This window comes from Agelaius tricolor, unplaced genomic scaffold (assembly GCF_023055355.1).
Source record: "Agelaius tricolor isolate 1412-34295 unplaced genomic scaffold, bAgeTri1.0.p SCAF_17, whole genome shotgun sequence".
NCBI classification, from domain to species: domain Eukaryota; kingdom Metazoa; phylum Chordata; class Aves; order Passeriformes; family Icteridae; genus Agelaius; species Agelaius tricolor.
The window spans coordinates 8,239,068-8,262,995 of NW_027269277.1; the positions used below are offsets into that span (position 1 = coordinate 8,239,068).

Sequence of the window (23,928 nt, forward strand, 5' to 3'; positions counted from 1 at the left end):
GGTGAATGGCCTGGCAGAGGTAACGGTGTCAGGACAAGGCTGTCACAGCAGCCCCAGTGCACATGCAGCCCAGTGCACCACAGTCAGTGTGTCTGTCACAGTGTGTCTGTCACTTCCACTTCCCTGCTGCCCTGTCCAGGCTCCTCAGCAGCAGTGATGCCTTATCTTGGTGGCAGCTTCTGCTTTGATCACAGAATCTGCCTGAATCTGTGTGAGGTGCAGGGCACAGGTTAAGTAAAGCAAGGGGATGAAGTACTGAGCTGGCTTTCTCTTGGCAGTCAGTGCAGCCTCTGAGGAGCTGTGTTCAGGATCTGAGGAGCTGTGCTCAGGATCTGAGGAACTGTGTTCAGGATCTGAGGAACTGTGCTCAGGATCTGCTCCCCCAAGCAGCAGCCTGGAGCCCCAGCCTGGTTCCCTCCATGCAGCTGCCCAGCTGTGCTGACTGGGGTGCAGAGTGGTCCCTTGGCACCATGCCCTCACTGGCATCTCACATCCCAGCAGCACTGCATGCCATTGCTCTGCTCTCTGACCCTGAGAGAAGGAGCACAGATTGCTGGAGGATGTGGGTGAGCTGCAGAGCAGCACTGCTAGGGCTGGGTGCCAGGTGAACCCATTTGCACTGCCCATTGCCACCCTCACAGCTGCCTGGTGAAGTTGGTATCCCTGCTGCCTGGGTGGTTGGGGATTCACAGGACAGCCCCCAGTCAGGAGCAGAGCATCCCCAGGCAGTAAATTGTGCTGCCTTTCCCCATTTCAGCCATCTCTGACTTACAAATTACTTGTGGAGAGAGAAGCTTTGCAGAGCATCACATTACAGAAATCCTTCCTTGAGGTGCTGCTGAAACAGTGAGGGCTGAAATTAATGAACAGCCTGAACTGGAAGGCACAGAGGTCTTTGATATGACTTTAGTTCACTGCTGGAGAACTCTGTATGGTCAGTTCAGCTTTATTCAGAGATCAGTGCACTGTAGGAGAGTGGTGAACACTGTTAGAGGACTCTGTGGCTTACATGACTGTTATGTCTTGCTCTGAACAGACTCTTGGAACATTTCCCTTAACCATTGCCTTGTTGTTTCTTTCAGATACAAATCTTGAGTACAGTTTAACCGATGAGTATTGCAGGCATCACTTCCTCGTGGGGATGCTTCTTAGAGAAGCCTCTGTTGCCTTGCAGGACAATTATGATATCAGATACACGGCCATCTCAGTCTTAAAAAACCTCCTGATCAAGCATGCCTTTGACAACAGATACCAGCACAAGGTCAGGCCTGTTTTGTTGGCTTTTTAACTTAATGTTGTTGCATTTTATGAAAAAATCACATACCAGAGTTTTAGATATTGCAGAGTGCACCAAAGGTATTCTAATTGTTTTTTAGGGAACCATTGTAAATAACTGACAATTATGGAACAACAGTAATAGCTCAGAAACCATCTAGGAAATAAAACTGCAGCCCTCTTACCCATGCTGAGTATTTAGGTAATTATCCCTTAACCATTAAGGAACTTGAAAGAGTCATTAGCCAAGAGTTGTTTAACAAAATTAGGACATTAGTGATGTTCTGGTCTTGGGCCTAAATTCATGTCCTGTATTAATATGCTATAATCAGGAAACAGAGTTGATCTCTGTTACAATTCAGCTGCATGTTTTACTGATTAGTGACTCAGAGGAGAGGATCTTGATTCTCATGAGGTGCTGGATTTCCTCTGGGTGGGTCTCAGTTTTCTTTGGTCAGAGGCTCAGCACGTGATGATGCTGAAAGAGGCTGGAAATGGGTTTGTTTTGCCTTGGTGTTGCTCCCTGCTGACCCTTATGCCCTCCAAGTGCCCATCTATCTGTGCAGACATTGCCTGCCCTTGCTCTAGCCTGAAAACATCTCTCTGTTTGGAGTTCTGGTCCTCACATTGCTCCTAGTGTGCTGCATTCTTGGTGTTATCCAGGAACATGGATGGCTTCCTCTCATCAAGGGTGGGAGAGTGCCCCAGATGTGCCAGGGGCTCTCATGGGCCCAGAGCCAGCTCCTCTTCCCCCTCTTCTCTGCCCCTTTAAGGCCCGAGCTGGAGCTGGGCTTGCTTTGCTCTGCAGTGAGGATCCAGGACTAACTCAGGAGCTGTTTGCTCCCTCAGTGTGCAGCACTGCCCTGACTGCTCAGAAACTCCCCTGTCTTGCTGCTGTCCCGTGGGATATTGGTGTATGTGTTGTATATGTGAATTTCTTTATTATTTAAAAGGTTCTACTCAATTTGCAAGCCTTAAATTTATTTTTTTTTAACCTTTCAGCCAAATCCAGGATAATGTATGTTTAACAAAAAGATTTGAATGTAAAAGAATCCTCCATTTAGAAAATGTCAACTCAATCATTTTGATCTGTACCACTTAATCCAAATTAATCTGTTCTTACAAACTGTTTTTAGTAGAAGCATTTGCTATGGAGAATTTCTGACTGGAGGCAGTAGCCAGCACCAGGCGTGGAGCAAATATTCCTGTTACATTACTCCTGGGTGTTGCATTTAAAAATCAAACTATGCGAGTCAAGCGCCAGTTAAAGAGTTAGGAAATCCAGGACTTAGTTTTTCACACATCCTGTGTGACTGGGAATGTTATCTAGCCTCCAAAACCCCCAAGTCCCCCAAGCTCTTTGCTAGAAGGGTAATACCTCTCTGGCAGCTCCAGAAGTGGAGGTGAGAAGCCAAACCAGCTCACATTCTTGAACAACACATACAGTGTGTAAATACAGATATATATATATATATATATATATATATATATATATATATATATATGTATGTGTTTTGGCTCAAGAGTGTCACATTCACATTCTCTGAAAAAATCCCTTCACCCAGGATTTTTCTCCTGGGAAGCTGAGAAGCCTCAGAGAAAAAGGGAAACAATTCTTATCTCATTTGCTTCTCCTGTGTTGTGCTCATGTGGAATGTGTTTGGAGATTGTTTACCCACAGGTAATTGTTTCATTGGATTCTGCTGTGAATTGTTTTGACTCTTTGGCCAATGAGGGCCAAGCTGTGTCAGGACTCTGGAGAGTCATTATTTTCATTATTATCTTTTTAGCCTTCTGTAAGTATCATTTCTGTATTCTTTAGTATAGTATAGTTTAGTATCCTTTAATATAAAATCTTCAAATAATAAATTAGCCTTCTGAGAACATGGAGGCAGATTCATCATTCCTTCCTGCCACGGGAGCTCCAGCAAACACAACACAAGAGTTCCTCTTTTTTCACTCCACTGGGAGCCTGGGCTCTTACTGAGATTTTTCTCTGTGCTTGCTTTCAGAACCAGCAGGCAAAAATTGCCCAGCTGTACCTGCCGCTGTTCGGGGTGCTCCTGGAGAACCTGCAGCGCGTGGCCGGCCCCGAGGCCCTGACCTCCTGCCCTGCCTCCAGCCCTGTGAGTAAAGCTGGGGTGCCTCCACATCTGACATGTCTTTGGACAGGTTGTGCAGTGCTGGAGGGGAGCTGAGTCCCTCCGAGAGCAACGAGCTTGAGCAGGACTTGGCCTGGGACTCCAGCAGCTGTTCTGGGGAGTTGCCCGTCTTCCCAGGAGTTGTGTTTGTGGCTCCCAAGTGGCCTTGGCCTTGCAGACTAGGCTTTCTTCTTTGATGGGCCAAAAGAATAACAAATAGGACATCAGAGAAAAACAATTCAGAATTTCAACTCAAATGATGAAAAACAAAAAGGAAAACACTTCCATGACTTATTTAATATGTTCTGCTATTCTTTGTACTCCTCCCCAAACCCTTTGTTTCCTTGTTGTACAAGTAAGGAAATTTTTGTTTTCATCTGTGTTGTTTTTAAAACCTGCTCTAATCTGCCATTTTGTATTGCCCTGTTCCCTTCTGTAAGAGAATAGGTGTTATCTTTGGTTGGTCACAAAACCTTATATTGCTTTACAGGCATCCAGGGATGAATTCATATGCAGTTTTCCATCCCCCTCAAGCAGATCCAGCCTGATTGCAGACAAAGATACAGGTAAATTAATTTTTCTAAATTCTCAATTTCCCATTTATTTTAACACAGCTGTTACCAGCCTGAAGCACCCAAAACCCATTACCCAGAACCTGAAACAGTCATCTCCTAAAAGACCTCACAGACTCTGAATAGTTTTCCCCAGATGTGGTGTCACCCTAACTGTCCTTTCCAGATTTTTCCTTTATCAGCTTTTGACACGGGGTTTTGCCAAGCCCCATCTATGCTGTGCTGACAAGTGCAAAGGGTTTAACTGTGGGGTCTGGGTTTTTTTTCAGCCTGTGGAGCAGCCCTTCCAAATGGCCATTCAATAAAGAGAGAGGACTCAAAAGGATCCCTGAACTCAGAGGGAGCAACCAGTTCCCCGGATCAGAGTGAAAATGTAATGTACCAGGGGCTGGGCAGAGCAGCACAGCCTGCAGGCTGTGTGAGATAAGGGGGAGGGAAAAGGAGTTCCCCGTGGTAACACTCTCCAAAGCCAGCTTCTAGATATCTCTGGAAACAAACAGATTGATGTTTAACAAAGGTCAGAGTCACAAGTCTGGTATGCTTTCCTTCTTCAAACATCACTGAGCCAAAAATAGAATGGCTGACAAATTGCTTGTTGAAGATGAAAGGCAAAATCTGTGTGGAAAATCTCTGCTCCTGTGGTGCATCTGTCCATACTCAGATGTGCTCCCTGTGTGTGGGTGGCTCTGAGCCTGGCTGCACCCCAGTACCTGGTGCTGGGAATTGGTTTCCAGATATCTGAGAAGCAAAGCACCATGGTGTGAGGTTGCCAGTGACCACTGATTAAAGATAAAGTGTTTGCAGGAAAACCAGCCCAGGCGAGTAACCACAGGCCCAAACTTGTAGAAAGTGACTGTGGTCATGCCACAAAGACCTCTGACCCCACTGTTCAGAGAGGGGGGTATTCTGTACTCTTTTTGTTGGCAGATTGCACAAATGAAAATCGGGTATTTGTGCAAACCAACCCCTGGTTTTCCTCAAGGCACTTTGCAGATATCTTGGGTTGGTGTGAGTCATTGATACATCTTCAAAAACTTTGGCCCTTGTAACAAGCAAGGCAAAGATTATCTGGGCTCATGGCTGTGTCCTGACGTGCTTAGAAGAGGTGAGGCCTTGCCAGCTCTCCTCCATAAATCACAGAGCTCCAGGACTCAGTACCACTGAGCACTTGACTGTCCAGCAAAGCCCTGAGCTCCAGCCCTGCTGATGGGGTTTGCAGGAGGTGCTGTGGCTTCCAGCTCAGCTCTTCCCCCATGGCCAGACATCCTCCTCTTGAATGTGCTTGAATGTTTTTCAGAGTTGTTGAAAGCAAATCTTTCTGTTGGGGAATGCAATATGCACAGAACCATGTGAAAGCAGTGCCCAGGGAGGAGCACAGCTTCAGCAGTGCAGGGGCAGACTCTGCTCATTGCCCCGCTCCCCTGGAGTGAATTCTGTGCTGACTCGATAGTTTGGCATGGTCAATAGCAAATCTCTGGCCATAGCACCATGTTTCCAACTCTAACATGATTGTTTATTTCTGCTTTATTATGACTTACATCCACAGCTTATCCCAGAATAAACAGTGAATAAGATCTGTGGATCCCTCTCCAAACATGAGAGGCAAAGCTTTAGGAGAAGCCTAGGGCTTCATTGTACCCATTTATCAAAGGATACAGCTCAGGCAAGCTCAGAGAATGCAAAATAAAATTGCTGTAACTTTAGAAGTCATGCTTCCCACCACACAATGCCCAAGCCTTCCCCACGTAATTGACTCATCAGCAGGATTTCACGTATTTTGCCTGAGTCACTTAGTAGGAGGAAAATTGAAACACTTCCAAAAATCAAGGGGAGGAGAAACTTCTTAAGATGAAACGTCCTCCTTTTTTAATAACTGATATTTTGTTTTGAAGTGTATGTCTTTAACACAAAGTCAGACTTTTGCTTTAAATGGTGGCAGCCAGTGAATTTTTGTTTACGGGAACCAGCTTTAAAAATGTCCAGGAGCTTAGCGGCTGCAGAGAGCAGGGAAATGAAAGCAGGCTGCTGGATAACTGTCATTCACTGCCCAGACATTTTTTCTCTGAGCAGAGAAGTGTTTGGGTGTTTGGTGATGTGCCCAGGATTCCCAGGCTGCTCATCACTGGATGAGCTGTTTCCAAGGCACGGTGCTGTGGGGTGCCCATGTGGGGGCAGGAGGGATGCCAGCACAGCTGGTGTGGGCCAGGTTTGCTGTGCCCAGTCCTGTGCAGAGCCAGGAGCCCTCTGTGTCACAGCTGTGTCCCTGCAGATCCGCAGGAGCTCCATGAGGAGCAGCGTGTCCCACTGCGGCCGGCTGGACCAGTTCGAGATCCGGACACTTCTCATGTGCTACCTGTACATTGTGAAGATGATCTCTGAAGGTTGGTGCCTCCTGCTCACTAGGGGCAGCTAGAAAGACAAAGGACCATCGGTTTTGGTCTGTAAGGTCCCCCCTTTGAGGTTTTTAAAATCTCAGTGCACTGTTCTTCATTTTCTTTCAGATACTCTTTTAGCTTACTGGAACAAATTCTCCCCCCAGGAGCTGATCAATGTCCTCATGCTTCTGGAGTGAGTATCACGAGGCTGCTGTTCAAACCCTGCACCTTGGTGTGGTCAGAATGGCTGAGGAGGAGAGCACAGTGCCCACACTGTCCTGTGCAGCACTGGGGGTGTCTGGCCAGGTTGGCATGACATGTTCCTCCTCCCTCTGAGGAGAAGCAGGTGCAAATTGAGGAAGCATGGTTTAGTGGCAGTGCCCTGTGCTCTGTTTGGGGTGTGTCCCACCACCTGTGGGCTCAGCTTCCCCTTCACTGTCACAGCCTCCACTTCGCAGCAAATTTGGGAGAACAGATGGGTGAGAAGACAAGGATGTACCATAGAATTTTGAAACTAAGAGTGTGAGGTCAAGTGACGTGTAAATACAGATGCAAGCCCTTGTGCAGAGAGAAGTGTGGCTGCAGGCAAAAATAGGGTGGGTTTTAAATGTTCTGGATTGTTCCTGATCTGCAAGATCTGTAACAGATACATATTTCATTTTCTTCCTAGGGTGTGTTTATTTCACTTCAGATACGTGGGGAAGAGAAATATTGCCAGGTACTGCATCCTTCCATCTGGTGCTGGGCTGTGGGGATCATGCCCGTGCTCCCTGCCCCAGCACAGGTGGGAAGGGCTGGTGCACACCCACTCTGGGCAAACCCCAGTGGGTCTGGGGCTCTGCTCAGCACTGTGCCCTGAGCAGGGGCCCCTCATCTCAGCTCCCTGCCCCTTCCCTCCCCTCCAGCTCCTGCATGAGACCCCCAGGCTCAGGCGAGCACAGGTTGGCAGTGTCCCCCCCAGCCAGCTGCAGGTGAGACAAGAGCCCCAGCTGCATCCCTGCTTCCTGGGCAGCATCCCTGCTTCCTGGGCAGCATCCCTGCTTCCTGGGCAGCATCCCTGCTCTCCTGTTAGCCCTAGGGCCTCCTGCAGCAGCAAGACTGGCACAGCATGGGTAGGCCCACTGGGACTGCCCCAGGCTGGTGCATTGCAGGATGAGGTCTCCATCCTGGTGCCTTGTGTGCTCTGCAGTGGTGTGGCTGCTGCAGGTGCCCAAGGGCTGTCTCTGCTCCCCTTGCAGGGTGCAGGATGCCTGGCTGGCCAAGCACACGGCGGCCGAGAGGAAGTCCCAGACGATGCCGGCGCTGCGCAGCCGGGCCGGGACACGGCTGCAGCACCTGGGCAGCCTGGAGAGCTCCTTCACCCTCAACCACAGTACGTGTGCCAGCAGGGCAGGCACCTCCAGCCTGGGGAAACTGCATGGGGCCATTGTACACTTGCTTTCCACAGATTACCCAGATTGTACAGAATTGCAGTGGTCACCAGGCCTCCCTGCAGCATTCCTGGTGGGTGAGGGTGGCATCCAAGCCAGCCCCTTAAAAATCACCCCTGGGATTTAGGACTTGTGAGGCTTTCTGCTCTTGCCTGTCTTGGCTCAGCTCCTTGGCTGAGTGTGTGGGCAGGTGGATAGAGAACAGGACAAGCAGGAGAACTGCACCGCCCAGAGACCTGTACCCTCTCCATGTTGGGTGCACTTTGTCCCATTGAAGCACTTTACCATCTCCCCTCCCTGGAGACAGCTGGGACACCTCATGCTCTGTCTGGCTTTAAAGACAGAGATATTAAGGGGCAATACAGGTACTGTTTTCCTGGTGTGGCATCAGGCTGAGGCAGCTTCTCTAAATGGAGTTGGCAAATTCAGCATCTTGCTATTCTTGCATCATCTCCCAAACGCAGTGAAAGTACAAGGAGAGAACCTTATCTATATCAGCACTTAGATTTTTTGGGAGCTGGAGTGTTGAACACTGTTTCCTCCTAATTTTCTCTCTGTCCACAGATGCAGGCACCTCAGAAGCAGATATTGTGCACCAGGCATTACTGGAGGGCAATATTGCCACCGAAGTGTGCCTGACAGTCCTGGACACCATCTCTTTTTTCACTCAGAGTTTCAAGGTCAGCACTGAAATCAAAAATGTTGTAGAAAAGTTTGCTGTGTTTTTATATGTGTGTGGATTTTGGTGATCTGTTCTCCTAGAGAGGAAGAATATGGAAGCAAATCATTTGCAGTTTGTTTATTTTCCAAAACAGTGTTTCACAGAGTAATTATACCACTACACAATCTTTCTATTTCTTCAAAGCTGCAAGGCCAGAGCAAATCCCATGTATGTTATACCATGACTGTAGGTTTTTTTACAAAAATAGAATAAGAGGAAATGTATATCGTGTAGAAAGGAAGGACTAGAGAAAAGGGAAATGAATGTCCAACATTTTTAGAACAGTCACTCTTTTTTACCCTAAATTACCTAGAAGCAAGGCCCAGACTTCTTTGAATCACTGTACATTAATACGTCTGGGGCTGAGGCTCTCCAGCTGTGGTTACCAGTGCAGACAGGACCAGAACCATGGGTAGAAGTCTTCTCTTCCATATGGGATTCATGCTTTTGGCAGCCATTGCCATCTACAAAAACCAAGGCCTTTGTGGTGAAGAGAACCCCAGGATGGCAGCAAGATACTGTCCCAGAAATTCCCTTCCCTTCCTGAAGTGTAGTCAGAGGAATCCTGCATGTAGCAACGTGTCTGGTGTGGTGTCACAAGAGCAGCTCTGGATTTCAGAGCAAGCACGATGAACTTTTCCTTTTTACATGGAGATGAAGAGAAAGGTATTCAAAGCCTCTGCTTCCATTGCAGAGCCAAAAAGCCATCCTGGTGCAGATGTTAAATTACTCCTTAGAAGTTTGGTAACAGCAAAAGGATTTAGATGCAACATTTAAAACTTGCTTGACTTTCTTAGCTGCCTCTTTTGGAATATTGCTGAACCACAAAACAATATGATTTTCAAACCACAGGACAGACTGGATTCCCTTCCCCTTTAGTGGGCTTTGTCTTCACTTTTCTGGCCACACCAGGTACAAGTGGGTCCCATGCTGCAGCAGCTGGGCTGGTGCTGTTCCACTGCCACAGGAAAGGAGCTCAGTGTAAAACTCTGGATCCTGAACTTGCCACAAGGTCTGTGCAAGGTGTCAAAATGTGAGCCAGCCCAAGGACTGTGAGGACTGGCAGTGGGATGGGGGCTGTTGATTTCCTGTCAATACAGGAGATCCACATCCTTGTGTCATGTCCTGCACAGCCCGCCTGGTACTGTATCAATAACCCCCAAGTAATTCCATTTTGCTATGTCTCCACAAGGTGCAAACTGGAAAAATTCTGCAGGAAACAAGGGAAGTGAAATTACTAACTACAGCTACTAATCTATCCAGTCAGAAAATGGGTCTTATTTTTTTTTTCTTCCCTCTCTCTCTTTTGGGCTGCAAACAAAACAATTTTCAAGAAAAGTAAAAAGAAATGGAAAAAACCTCCCAGGGTGATAGTTACATTGATAACAGCATGTTTTGTTTAAAATAACAAGGCAACCAGTCACAGTTGTAGAGAATATTGACTTAGGTTTTGGAATTAGTGATTCGAAAGAGATAAAATATTTTCATTTTTTTTTCTCTGCTGCAAAAATAGCCTCTGCTAACTACTGTAAGTTTTTGTTGATTGTCACATTTTATTGGTTATATTTTTACTGAAGGGCCTGTTGCTTATCTGGCTTAAGAATGAATGTGATAAATTATGCAAAATTATCTCTGTCATTTCCAGCTTCAGACACAACATTTCTGCTAAGTAAATTCTCCTGTTGCTTTCCAGACCCAGCTTTTAAGCAACGATGGCCACAATCCGCTTATGAAGAAGGTTTTTGATATTCATCTGGCTTTTCTCAAAAATGGGCAGTCAGAAGCAGCCCTTAAGCATGTGTTTGCCTCTCTGAGAGCTTTCATTAGCAAGGTAGGTACAATGACAAGGGTGTGGGAGAACTTCTGAGGATGGCAGAGAGGCCATTATGGTTAAACTCCTGTTAAACTGATATTTTGGAGATGTGTTTTAGAAAACAGCTTCACTGATTTAAAAAACAGCCCAGGTTAAATTCTCTAGTTATTTATTATTTGTTGAGTATCAGTAAGCAAAGGAGAAATCATGAGGAATTCCCACACTTGCCTTGGTCACAAGGATAAATGTCTGTTTGACCAAGAGCTGGTGCTTGAATCTTTGCCCCAAACTGCCAGTGCTGCTGCCAGTGCTGTTGCTTGAATAATGCATGCACTGACAGGCAGCTCCTCAGCCACTGCTGGGAGAGATGATAGTTTGTGCTGAACCTTGTTCTGTGCTCTCTGAGCCCTGACAGGTAGTGAGGCTGTTTCATACCCTGAGCTCAAGCAGAGACAAAGCCACAGCTGACCACAGAGGAGCAGCGACTGCTGCTGACTTTCCCCTCTGTTCTTGTCAAAACCTGCCACTGCTCAAAAGGACATTTTTCCAGATCTGATGTACATGATAACACCATTCCTCCCAAGCTGTGCAGTTATCATAAATCCAAAATTAATTCAAACACCTTAAATCCCTTGAGCACAACACTTCATTAGCGAGGAAAATGCACGTGGCAGATTGCAGCCAGGCAGGGATGGTGTCTGAGTGGTAAGCAGCAAAGAGTAACTTCCAAAGGAGCTTGTGCACTAGCTGCTGAGCAAAATCTGATTAAGATGAGACTGCTAAACTGCTTTTCAATGGTGGAAAAAGTCTGTGCTTTGTACATTTTGCTGTAACCCCACAGCAAAGCTGAGAGTTAGTGTAAGTCTAGGGCTGGATTTTGGCTTGTGCTAAACAGAAATGCAGAGGTCTTGCTGACTCCCTGTCTGCTCCAGGCAGCGTGGTCTCCTACAAGGTGTTTTTCCATGGGGCTTCTTAGAGCCTGCTAGATTGGTAACTGGCAGGGGCAGGAATCACTCAGTTTTTCTGCAGGGCTCAGTGCATGGTTATTGCTCTGCCTTTCTTTTGACTTTTCTGCTTGCCTGTGACCTGCTCAGCCTCGAGATCCATCCTGCTGCAGATCTGCACACACCCTGCTCTCCCCCTTGCTAGCCAAAAGTTTGTTTAGCCAGAAATATTTGTTTTGTGCCTATAGCAAATAATAGGCATTCCTTGCCTTCCTGACATATTTTTTGTGGGGTTTTTTTTGAATGTGAAGCCAGACCTGCACACCTGCTCAATTTGATCTCACTGTCAGCCTTCAAAGCCTGGAGCCCTTCAGGGCTTCCACACTTGCTTTCCAAAACATCAGTGGCAGCAAGGAGGCTGCATGTTTGGCTGCTGCAAGGATGGGGCACTGGGATTGTTTTCTTGGATTTGTGCCAGTCTAAATCCACACTGAATTTCACATCATGGGTCTTTAAAGACACAAATTATTGATTTCAGCTTTCTCACATTTCCCCTATGGCAGGACATATATGGCTTCTGTAAAAGCAAGATATGAGCCCAGCAGATGGTATCTAGAAGGAGGAAGTGTTTTCTTTGCCAACTCCATAACCACATGAGTCCCAAACTTCCTTTTAAGTCCTTTCAAGTGGTCTTCTGAGGCCTGAAGTGGCTATGGTGGCCAAGGCAGGTGGTCACTGCATTGCATGACAAGTCAAGGATGAAATGTTTTCCTGCAAGTTTGTTTTCAAATACTGGCTCTGCTCTACTTTGTAACTTCCAGAAAAGCAAAAGGGAGTTATACCTTTGTAACAGCTAGAATGTAAAATTTTTCATTTTTAGGACCTTCTGTAGCTATAATTACAATGAAAAGAATCCCCCTCTTATTTGTGGTCACAGCAAATGGTTTCTGGAAGGGAAAAACTCCTGAGATGTATTCTATATCCCATAATTTCTCTTCTACATTAAACCCAGTTATTTGATAGGCAAAAGACTTTAAAAAAATGTTGCAAGAGAGCAAATAACAAAAATCCTCTGTAATTATTTGCATCTTTGGTTTTGGTTGCACGTGTGTGTTCTGGGAATTGGGCAAGAAAGCTTTCTCTGTTTTACTGGCTGGTAAGAACCAACAAAAGCTAGATTGTTCTTGTTTCACACTCTAGGTTTTCTTAAGAATTGAATCTGTCTTTTCGGGGCATCACTTATGGATAAATACATATATAAATACCTATGCATGCTTAGGAATGGTCTTTAAATTAAAGGTTATAAAGGAAAACATGCATAGAGGAGGGGTGTGCATTACAGGCTGGCTCAGACACCCTTCTGCCTGTCCCCATGTCTGTGCTGCCCTCACATCCCTTTAAGGCCTTGCTGGGAGCTGGCTGCTGGGTTGAGCCCTGCCCTGGTCCATGGTATGGGGCTGGGTCAGCAATGGGCTCCTGCAGAGTGCACAGTCAGCCCCACAGGGGCTGTTTCATGCTCTCCCCACTTCTGGCCCAGCTGGGGAGACACAGGCAGCACCTGACCTGGCTGGACCTTCAGCAGCCATTCACCCCTGGATCTGCTTCCCTGGACCTGGCACCAGGAGCCATTGCCTCTGCTTGGCTCCAGAAAGGGACACAGTTCCCTGTGAAAAGGGCACAGGTTTTCCTCCAGAGCTGGTGTGGGGGGAGTGCACAGGGCAGCAGATTCCCAGGCAGGGGCTTTGTCCCTAGCAGTGCATGGAGTGTCTGGAAAGGCTCTGCAGTCTGGCAGTGTCCCTGCTGGGAGAGGTGCCAGCCCTGGCTGTGCTGTGTGTGCCTGCCCTGTCCCTCAGCTCAGCCCAGGGCTGCCCATGATCCTGTCTGGCTCTGAAAAGGGCAGCACTGCAGTGGGCAGCAGTTCCTGGAGCTCCTTTCCCAGCTGCACACATGATCTGCGTGGCCCTGTGTTATTATGATGTTTATTTGCCTCTTTCCTTCTTTCTCCTATTTTGTTTTTTGATGATAATTTTTGGCCAGAGGCAGTGAAAAAAAGTCTTTTGTGCCCTAATTCTGGTTTCTTGGTGCAGCCCCAGCATCTTGCTAGCCACAGGTCCCAGATCCCTGTTTTAAGACTCTGTCACCAGCATTCCATGGTGGTACCTACAAGTTTTCCTGGAACATCCATACTTAGTGCAAGGAGTGGAGGGCCACAGCTGCAGCCTCTGGCTGATTCTATTTACTGTCACCTCCCATGGGCAGAAGGTTGTGGGGCAGGTAAAAGTGGCCAGTGGGGCAGGTAAAAGTGGCTAATGGACCATGAGGACCATGGGGTCTGGAACAAACTGAACGATCTGAATAAGTAAAATCGTGGTTGCCTCTGTTGCCCCTTTTTGGCAGGAGATTCTCTGGGCCTGGCTGCCAGCTGCAGCAGCAGGAGCTGAGTGCTGCTCTGCAATCCCCAGCAGCCTCCACCCCCTGGGAGGTGTAGGCATCTCCCCTCCTCAGCAGGTCCCTGCATGCCAGCACAAAGCCCTTCCTTGTTCTGCTTCCCTGTGCTCAGCCTCTGTGCCAAGGTGGAAGGAAGCCAAGGGTGGTGTCACCTCCCTGCCAGCCACCTCCTGTGACCACAGCCAGGGGGACAGACACACCCTGGCATCGCTGCAGTCCACTGGGTCAGGTGTCCCACCTGTCTGCTGCAGGTGTCCCTTTCCAGGCAGGGCTGAGCTTGCCCTGACAGCTGTGCTCAGGGGTTTGCTGAGGGGACAGCCAGGCCACCAGGGTGTTCCCCTGCTCCCTGCTGCAGGTTCCTGAGCCCTGCTGTGACTCAGGGAGCTTGCACTGTGACTTGGCTTGGTCCTGCTGCTCCCTGGGTGGCCCTGGCTGGGGAGGCAGGGCAGGTCACTGAATTTTATGCTCTTGTTTGCATTCCTGAGGTCATGCAGCCATGATTTTAGCTGTTTTGGGGGGATCATGTAGGTGTAGATGTGTGAGCATTGCGGTCACATTTCCCAGTGAGGTTGGATTCTTGGTTGGGCTCTGATGGATTTTCTGATCTTCCAGATAGCACCTTGTGGTGGGAATGCCTATGGGATCTCTCCTCTCTGCCCCACTGCTTGTGATTATGGCTTTTGGAAGAATGTAACTCTATCAGTCCAGTTTGGTGAGAATTTGCCAAAAACCCAGATGTTGTCAGGGGAGGGGTTAGATGGACACAAGCAATCACATCCCCAAGAAACGTGACAGGAAAGTTCCCATCAGTCTAGGAAATGTGGTTAAAAATAGACCCCAAATTCATTCCCACAAATACTTTCAGACTCAGAATTCTGGCAGAAGTTCTGCTGAGGCTGTCCAGGCTGGAGCTCAGTTTGTTGCCCTGTGCCCCTGCCCATCTGATCCCTATGCCATTTAGTGGTGTATTTTCTAATATTTGCATGTCTCTTGTGAAGTTTCCCTCAGCATTTTTCAAAGGAAGGGTGAACATGTGTGCTGCCCTCTGCTATGAGATCCTGAAGTGTTGCACTTCCAAGGTGTCCTCCACGAGGAACGAAGCCTCTGCTCTTCTGTACCTCCTGATGAGAAATAATTTTGAGTTCACCAAAAGGAGAACGTTTCTGAGAACGCATCTTCAGGTCAGTGGCTGGAGAAATCTAGAGACAGGACACCTCAGATTGAATGACCAGTTACAGCAACAGAGCTCTGTGACCTCATACCTGCAGAGGATCCTGCCATTGCCATATGGACAAAAATCCTCCTGCTTTCCAGGCTTTGCCTAATTCCTAATTCCAGTGACTGGTCCAGGCACCTTTAGGTAAAATAATTGCCATCAAGTACTCCAAGCTGTTGAGTTTTAGTGTATCAGACACATCTCTGTGCTAGAGACTGGCTGGGATGGGGTGGAAAGGACAGCTGCCCTTAAGGCAGGAGAAGGGATTTCCTAGGAGCTGCTTTTTTGGCATTGGCAGTTTTTGAAGCAAATGTAGATACCTAGGGGGACAGATGAATACACTCTGGGTTGTAAGGAATCACAGAAGAAGGTAGCTTATGTCCAAACAGGGATTCATACTAGAATAGTTGGATTGTTAGTTCTGCAAAGCAGTTTGGTCCTCTGGGGAGTGTCTGTCCTTGGGGGATGTGAGAGCTGAGCCACAGCTCCAAACACTGCTTACGTGGTGGAAAAGATGTGATGCTTTCCTGTCAGCATTTTATTAACTGTGACCTTAATAAAACCCTTTTATTAGGGCTTGTTTAAATAAAGCCTCTACCTTGTCCCACAGATAATAATTGCAGTGAGCCAGTTAATTGCAGATGTGGCCCTCAGTGGTGGGACCAGATTTCAGGACTCCTTGCTCATCATTAACAACTTCGCAAACAGTGACAGGCCCATGAAGGTGAGTTGGAGATGTCACATCTGTCAGCCATTGATGCAAGCCTGGGGAAAGACTCCAGGAAACTGTTAAGGGTTGGAATAATGACTGGAACTGTGATTTATAGGCTTGTAGTAGGCTGCATTTGCTCAGTAAACAAGTGTTGTGCCAGCAGCAATAGAACCAGCTGCTCAGGCAGGTCGTGCTCCAAACTTGAGGCCTCACACCAAGGGGAGGGAGCTCAGCAGCTCAGATTGTGCTTTGCCATGTTCTGCTTGCCAGATTGTCCAAAGAGCTTTCCAGGAACTCCCAGCTTTGGGGGAAATGACAAGGGAGGGTCTGGTATTTCTGTTGCCTGAAGGTAATAATTAGCAGGATTTTGTTTTATTCAACTAAGTGTCAGTAATGTTAAGAAAGAGCTCTTATGTGGAGATTAATGGTTGTATTTCTTTGGAAAATAATTGCCTATATTTGTGCTAGAATTAGTGGCTTGTACCCCATCCACTGAGCAATTGCAACATGCTCCATTTCACACAGAGCAGCTGCCAAGGCAGGGTAGGGGAAACGGGAAGTGTTTCTACAGTTCCACAGTTATCCTATACCTAAAGGCTTAATGGGAATTTCCATTAGGTGTTGAATTGTGATCTAATATATTTATAGATAGGATATACCTGGCAAAAACCTCCATTCTTTTCTGCACACAGATGTTGGTAAGGGTTTTACTGAGCCATACTTGTAATTTACATCATGAGATGATCATTATATCAAGTTTTTGTTTTTGTTTTAAGTGCAAGAGTACATGAGAGATTTCAACACTGGAGAGAATGCCATGCACAGCCACAGCAGCAGCTGGGATACAGGAATCTGAGGAGAGGGAGCATAAACCAGGCTCATCATGGAGGGCAGAGAGCTGAGGGGGAACCTACCTGCTTCATTCCACAGCAGACAGTTTATAGAGACATAGTTCAACTCTTTTCAGAGATGTGGGGTGCAGGACAAGAGGGAGTGTATGCAAGTTGCAGCAAGGGCAATTCCAGTTTTGCTTAAGAAAAAGTTATTTCCCAAGAGCACTGTGCAGCCTTGGGGCAGGGCCTAGAAAGGAGGTGGATTTTCTGTTTTAGGAGATTATAAAACTTGGCTGGACAAGCCTTGGTCTAACTCAGTGTTGGCCTAGTTCTGAGCAGGGGATCAGATCAGAACACATGCTTCTCTACTACATTCTTGTGGTGGGAAGCTCTACAAATGCCTTCAGTGCTTTAGGAATTGAAGACAGACCACATCAGAGCCTAACAGCCAGATGTTGAATGACATGAAAAAATACTGGAGCTGTGGTTCGTGGTCTCATCCAGAGATATTTGCATGCATGGAGCACTTGAGTGTTGCTCTCAGAGCAGCTCCTCAGGATGCCAGAGTGGCAGCCTCACTGTAGCACAGGAACAGCCAGACTGGCACCCTGGGCAGGCCTGGAGAGATTGGCCCTGTGCATGTCATGACTGAAGTGCCTCTGAATGCAGCTGAAACGCTGTACTCTGTGTGCAGTGTGAGCTCAGTAAGGAAGAGCTAATTAGCCTTATCTACTGTGTTCTCAGTGTTTTCAGGTAAGTGAAGCTGGTTGGCTGAAAGGGTCATTCCTTGGCAAAGCCTGTATTTTCTGTATCAGCTTCTAATTCAGGTTGTTTTGTGTCAGGCAACAGCTTTTCCTTCCGAAGTCAAAGATTTGACAAAGAGAATCCGCACAGTGCTCATGGCCACTGCTCAAATGAAAGAACATGAGAAGGACCCAGAAATGTTGGTGGATCTCCAGTACAGTTTGGCCAAGTCTTACGCAAGCACCCCCGAGCTCCGGAAGACGTGGCTGGACAGCATGGCCAAGATACACGTGAAGAACGGAGACTTCTCGGAGGTAATTTGTGCAATTGGAAACTGGTGCACAGCAGGACAGATGTACAGATGGCATTTTGATAATTTCCCTTTGTACTTTGCAGGCAGCCATGTGTTATGTTCACGTAGCAGCCCTCGTTGCAGAGTTCCTGCACAGGAAGAGTAAGTGTCTGCTGCTTGGGAGACACAAGGAGGATGATGGTGGGGATTTGGGGGTGTCAGAATCTTTTTAGAGACAAGGCTCTCTCAATTTGGTAAATTGTTATTTTATAAACAAGCTGAAAAGGAAAAAGAAATTATTGCAGTGTATAAAGCTAGAAGATGATGAGGAGTTTTTAAGAAATGACAGTTGTTCATGCCTGTTCACTTAGCCATGCTAGGATGGTGCTGAGTGAAATAAGAACCAGCACATCATGTCTTGGTTTAAATGTTCAGTTGTATTTTACATTGGGAAATGTGCTCACTGGGCAAGGCCATGTTAAAAACTGACTCAATATGATCATCAGAATTATTACTATAGGAAGTACACAAAACTGTAGAATAAAGCAGTCAAATTCAGTCAAGAAATGAGACTGTAGCCTAACCATAGACATATGTAAAGAACAATCAGAAAGAAAGGAGAGTTTTGTGGCTTAGTGCAAAACAGGAAGGAAGGACAGAGCTATGTGTTCTCAAGTTACACGACATTGCAGGTTTTCTTTTAACTACCTGTTCTGCAGTTGATATATTGACCCCATTTCTCATTTCCATTTAAGGGAGTAATTGTTGAAGTGGACCCTTAACATTTCAGAAAGTTAAGGCTGCATGAAAGCTGATTACGTACACTGCCTTGGCTGGAAAGTTCTTCAGTGCCCTGCTCAGGGGGATTGGAGTCCCTCCAAATTCTGTACTTTGTCTTGGCAAAGTGGGAAAAATCAGGACTTGTTCTTGTGATATATATGCACATTTCACATGGCTGCAGAGAGGGGGGTACTGAAAGTTCGCAATGTTTTATTTGTACACAAAGGCTGCTTACCACAAGTAGTGGTAAAGGAGAACTCCTAAAAGGGAAGAGGAACAAGTCCAAAAGAATATTAAATTAAGTCTGAACATTGAGTTATTTCTGTCACTGGCACTCTTTGCATATACAGAGGCTGGAATGGTTCAGAAAAGGCTGAACTACCCAAAGTTTTGGGGTACCTAACTGTGCTTCCTTGCTAGGAGTGTACAGCTCTGTGTGCTTACAACCCAGCTCTCCAGCAATAGCTGGGTAGGGATAGAGTTACTTTTCTTCCTTGGTAGCTGGTGCTGTGTTTTGGGTTCAGTGTGAGAGTAATGTTGACAGCACATGGCTGCTTTGGTTGTTCCTCAGTAGTGCTTACTCCAAGCCAGGGACTTCTTCAGTGTCTTGAGCTGTGCCAGTGAGGAGCTGCACAAAAACCTGGGAAGGAGAATAGCTGGGGCAGCTGACCTGAACTGGCCAAAGGGATATTTCACATCTCAGAATGTCCTGCCTAATACATTTGCTGGGGGAGTTACCTGGAAAGGAGGCCAGTCTGGGAATGGTTTTGGCATTGGTCAGTAGGTGATGAGCAACTGTGTTGTGCATCACTTGATTTTCTCAAGGTTTATATCTCTCTGTTATTATTATTACTTCCTTAGTTTACTTTGTTTCAATGATTAAATTGTTTTTATCTCAACCCATGGGTTTTACTTCTTTTCCCTGATTTTCCTCCTCATCCCACCAGGGCTGAGTGAGGCAGTGAGTGTTGTTGAGTGGTATTGATTTGCCCGCTCAGGTTCAAGTCCAGCAGCATGACACATTTGAGATAATTCCACTAATCCATTTGCTTTTGTCTGCTGCAGAACTGTTTCCCAGTGGATGTGCTGCCTTCAGGAAGATCACTCCCAACATTGATGAAGAAGGTGCAATGAAAGAAGATGGTGGCATGATGGATGTACATTACAGTGAGGTGAGGTCCTGTGCTGTAGATAGGAGGATGGCAGAATATTCGATATCTGGTTAGGATTTAGTTTTAGACTTCATTCCTATGAGCTCTAACAAATTGCAGTTGTGCACTGCTATCTGCAAACAAGACTGTTCCACTGCAATTTCCCAAGAGAAATCTGCTCTGGAGAATTTTCTGTGTGTGATCCGGACAGGTAAAACTGATGTAAGTTCTTGGTTCTATGAAGGGCTTTTCTAGCACTGAGGCTGAAAAAGCTGCAGCACAACCTTTGCCTGCTGTGTTATGCAAACGCTGATGTTGCCAGCACTGGGCAGCTCAGCTGGGTGTGGTGTTTCCAAGAAGGGGCAATACAAAGTCAAGCTCTGCAAGGGAGAGGTCATTTTAGGGTCCCCCTGGATTTAGGGCTGTTGTGCAGGACACCATGATAGCAGAACAATCCAGAAACCCTAGCAAGGCCTTGGGGAAGTGGATAGATCCACACATGAGTCATGAAGCCTGACAAGAACTTCTGCACCATCGCTGTGCAGCTGCCTTGGTTTGGCCATGTGGCTGAGCAAGGTGGCCCTTCTGCCCAGCTGCCCTTTCATCAAGGCTTGAGGATCCTTGGCATCACAGCCAATACTTGTTCCTTGGACGTGTTTCTTAGTCACACACCTCTGATCTCCAGTGCTGTCCTATCTCTACTATCCCAGAGTTTTGCATTTTCCTGGGGGAGTAACTAAATAACCAGGACATACTTGCTGGCTATTATGCTAATGGGTTATGAAGAATTAATGAATTTTTAAAAAATAACTTGTCCTTTTTCTTCTTCTTCCCCTTCCTCCTCCCCAAAATTTAGAATGCTTTTAGAAAGGCCAGGAATACACAGTGTTTAAACTTATGTAACTGCAGTTACTTATTCTGGGATCTGATAGAAGTATCTGAAGTTAAAATGGTTTTATCTTCTAAGCTGGAGTGTTAGTAACACCACCCATTTCCTGCTGTCACAGGAGGTCCTGGTGGAGCTGCTGGAGCAGTGTATAGATGGCCTGTGGAAGGCAGAGCGTTATGAAACAATTTCTGAGGTTTCCAAACTGATCATTCCTATTTACGAAAAGCGGCGTGAATTTGAGGTGGGTATTTTCAACTCGTTTGCATAGAGCAGGTAATTTTCTAGACTGCTAAGAAATAAAAAACAGGGGACTTTTTTATTTTTGAAGTTATGAGTTACTGAATTGGTGTCAGTAAAACACACACTGTACCTCATTGCTGGTTATTGAAGAAATTTGTGAAAGCAATGATCTGAAAGGTATTAATCAAAGCTAATGCCATGGGTGACTCATGGCTATTTAATGAATAATTACCACCTTCCTTCCTGTTAAAAAAAACTGTCATTCCATATGCTTATCAAAGCTGGATTCTTTTTGAGACCTGAGGTTTTTAAGGGTTAAAAACAGAATGAGAGGAGCTCAAAGAAAGGACTAGATCTGTGGGTACTTCAATGGCAAGTGGAGAGGAAGGAAGGAGGCTGTTCCCAGCCTTGCTCCTTTGCACCACGTGCTGTGAGCTGTGCTTCAGCTTGTACTGGTCCTCTTTCCCTCCCTGTGCCATGACAGAACATCAACTGAACCTGGGGGCAGGGGAGGAAGCCTTACCTCGACCTATTTTTTCATTGTAAAACTGTTTTTAATCAAAAAAAGACTTCCTGGGTAAAATACTGACAGCTGCTCTGTGTGTGAAGGCTCAGTCAGGAAACACCCTGAGACACCCAGTGCACTGAGCCTTCTCTCCAGGGGCAGTGCTGTTCCTGCAGTCTGTGGTACCCTGCAGACCTGACACTAAGCATCGACTTAAAACCAGGTTTTTCAAACAAGACTGCATGAGTTCAACCTCTTTAGAAATTAAGGTTTCAGTTCTCCAGAGGATTGTGTTCAGGTATCTCTGAAGCTTCTGGTGTTAGCTAGAATGTGCTGCTTGGAAAATCCTGCTTTCCCCATAATGTTAAAATCTAATTTCCAGAAACTCACCCAGCTGTACAGAACACTCCACGGAGCATATGCTAAGATATTGGAAGTAATGCACTCAAGGAAGAGGCTCCTTGGAACCTTTTTCAGAGTGGCCTTTTATGGACAAGTGAGTATACCCACTGGCTTGCCAGCTGCCCCTCACCAGGCATCCTGGCCCAAAAGCTGCTGCTCTGTCAGACCTGGAGTTGAAAAGCTCCTCTGGTGCAGCCACCAGTGTCTATATGAGTGTTCTGGTATTGCACATTGGGGATGAGGGTTTGTATCTGTTTCCAGGAGCACTTGATTTATTATAAAGTTTATGATTCCGCCTGCAGGCTTTTCTTAAAACAACTCAGCAGTTAGGAAATGCCTTAGTGGGCTCAGAAAACGCTGAGGGTTTTTTGTAATAGTTATTGTAGGTTACATAGACACAATTTAGTGTGTATAGTATATAACCAGTATATAACTATAACCATAGCATATAAACAGTAGTAGTAACAGACTTTCTTTTTCTACAAAAAACTGCTGCTCCCTTCTGGGTATTAGCAGAGTAAAAGGTTATGAGAGAAGCTGGAGGCAAAATATCTGTCAATGTTGATTACACACATGTAGAGATAGGTAGTACTAGTGTTAGCTGAGGTAGCTGAAAAACTGAGTAAGATCTGGGGCTCAGAATCCCAGGAAGTGGCATGATCTTATCATATCTCATTGAAGTCTTCTGAGCTTAGAAGCAGTTGTGGTTTTATTTTTTTTCTCCACCTATAGCAGTTAATAAAGTGTGATACCCTCATGTCCTTTCTGTCTCTGAACAACCTGCTTCTGCTTGTGGACTCAACCAAGGGGAGGTGCAGGGCCCCTCTTTAGAAAACACCATGTACATTGTATTAGCCTTGCCTTTTTTTATTCCTTCTTTTCGAGGAGATGATGAATACTCCTGAAACCCTCATGGGTTGGTACCTTTGAATGCCACTGTCACAACATACCAGAGCAGTGGCTTTTGCTGCAGCAGACATGCATTTTATAGTTACCCTCATCTTCCCTGTAACTTTGGATATGTAAAAAGTAAATTTAGCAACAAATAAAAGGAAACAACTGCTGGCTTAGTTTTCTGGAAGTCAGAAATAACTGGATCAGCCCTTAAAATTGAGCTGTGGAGCATCCCAACAACCAGTACTTGATCCAGTTTTGCACTTTGAAGCTTTTCTGGCTTTATATTCCAGCTACACACAGATAGCTTAATGCTGTGTCACGAGTTCTATCTGGAACAGTTCACCAAAGCATGAAGTTCCCATGCTGTTTCCATTATGGGTAAGACTGGTGATGCAAACACAGCCTTTGATGTGTTTTGGTCTCCATTTACAGTAAACACACCAAATCCCACTTCCCTGCATGCAAGAGGAATTAAAGCACAGGAAACCCATTTCTTTTCTTATTGCTTAAAGTCTCTTGCAGCTTACACAAATTCTTGAATCTCAGACTGTTCCTGTGGCTCTGCTGTCAGGGCTTCCTCAACTCACATATCTTTCTGCTCCTTCTCTGTACCTTGTTTTTGTGGTTTTTTTCTCCTTCCTATCTCTTTCTAACCTTCCAAAAGGTCAAATGCTGGCCAAACCATCTTCCACATAGTTTAGATTTCTCACTGGTTGTACTCAAGTAGTGATGCATTGTGTTTGTGTTGGTTGAAGAATTTTATTTTTTTTAGACCTTTTTTGAAGGAAGCTATTAAACAGGCAAAGTTCAGTGAGACTTTGTGAGCCATAGCCTTCCAAAACTTTTTGGCTTTCTGAAATGTTAGTAGAAGCTTGCTTTACAAGCAGCAAATCTAACATAGAAGTTTTCTAAATGAAGAAACACAGCTATTCCTCACTGGTTTTTTTTTGGTTTGTTTTTTTTTTTTTTTTTTTTTGTGGTTAATGCCAGACATTCTTTGAGGAAGAAGATGGGAAGGAATACGTCTATAAGGAGCCCAAACTGACAGGCCTCTCGGAGATCTCCTTCAGACTTCTTAAACTTTATGGAGAAAAATTTGGGTCAGAGACTGTAAAGATTATCCAGGATTCTAATAAGGTAGAGTTAAACTGCATGCTCTGTGGAGCTGCAGGAGGATGGCAGAGCATCCCTTCCTTCTGCCAGTGGGAGGGGAGAATGAGCCCTCTCCTCCACCCTCTTACAAACACCTTGCTCACCCTTGCCTCTGGCATCCTCATGCTCCTGTGGGGACATGTTGCACAGCTTGACAAGTGCTGGTGCTGCTGTGGCTCCCAGGTGTGAATTCTGACTGGAAATTGCAATCCCCATTGCACTGAGCCTTGCTGAAGGCATTAGAAACCAGCACAGAGCATCAGGTGACTGGAGGCAGAGTTACTTCTTGTTGCTTTGATGCTGCAAGTCTACAAGAAAACCTCTTGGGGCCTTGCAGCCTTAGCTCCTTTCTTTTCACATGAAATACTTATCTGTGCTCCCTGCAAGAGCTGTGCA

The 23,928-nt window shown here is 46.1% G+C and overlaps 1 protein-coding gene across 4 annotated transcripts in view; it reads left to right on the plus strand.

Moving 5' to 3' along the window:
- The window catches only part of DOCK11 (dedicator of cytokinesis 11), a 79,928-nt gene that overhangs the window by 48,911 nt on the left and 7,089 nt on the right, over nucleotides 1-23,928 (plus strand). For 2 of the 4 annotated variants that reach the window (XM_071442336.1, XM_071442337.1), the window contains exons 31-48: nucleotides 1,083-1,261; nucleotides 3,288-3,401; nucleotides 3,907-3,982; nucleotides 4,258-4,361; nucleotides 6,258-6,369; nucleotides 6,490-6,556; nucleotides 7,034-7,081; nucleotides 7,602-7,735; nucleotides 8,358-8,473; nucleotides 10,208-10,345; nucleotides 14,718-14,900; nucleotides 15,546-15,659; nucleotides 17,323-17,538; nucleotides 17,621-17,678; nucleotides 19,362-19,468; nucleotides 20,455-20,577; nucleotides 21,464-21,577; nucleotides 23,371-23,517. In XM_071442336.1, the coding sequence (XP_071298437.1) occupies nucleotides 1,083-1,261; nucleotides 3,288-3,401; nucleotides 3,907-3,982; nucleotides 4,258-4,361; nucleotides 6,258-6,369; nucleotides 6,490-6,556; nucleotides 7,034-7,081; nucleotides 7,602-7,735; nucleotides 8,358-8,473; nucleotides 10,208-10,345; nucleotides 14,718-14,900; nucleotides 15,546-15,659; nucleotides 17,323-17,538; nucleotides 17,621-17,678; nucleotides 19,362-19,468; nucleotides 20,455-20,577; nucleotides 21,464-21,577; nucleotides 23,371-23,517 (2,150 nt within the window). Of the gene's footprint in view, nucleotides 1-1,082; nucleotides 1,262-3,287; nucleotides 3,402-3,906; nucleotides 3,983-4,257; nucleotides 4,362-6,257; nucleotides 6,370-6,489; nucleotides 6,557-7,033; nucleotides 7,082-7,268; nucleotides 7,335-7,601; nucleotides 7,736-8,357; nucleotides 8,474-10,207; nucleotides 10,346-14,717; nucleotides 14,901-15,545; nucleotides 15,660-17,322; nucleotides 17,539-17,620; nucleotides 17,679-19,361; nucleotides 19,469-20,454; nucleotides 20,578-21,463; nucleotides 21,578-23,370; nucleotides 23,518-23,928 lie in introns of those variants that run through there. The other 2 variants (XM_071442339.1, XM_071442338.1) reach the window with 2 other exon arrangements.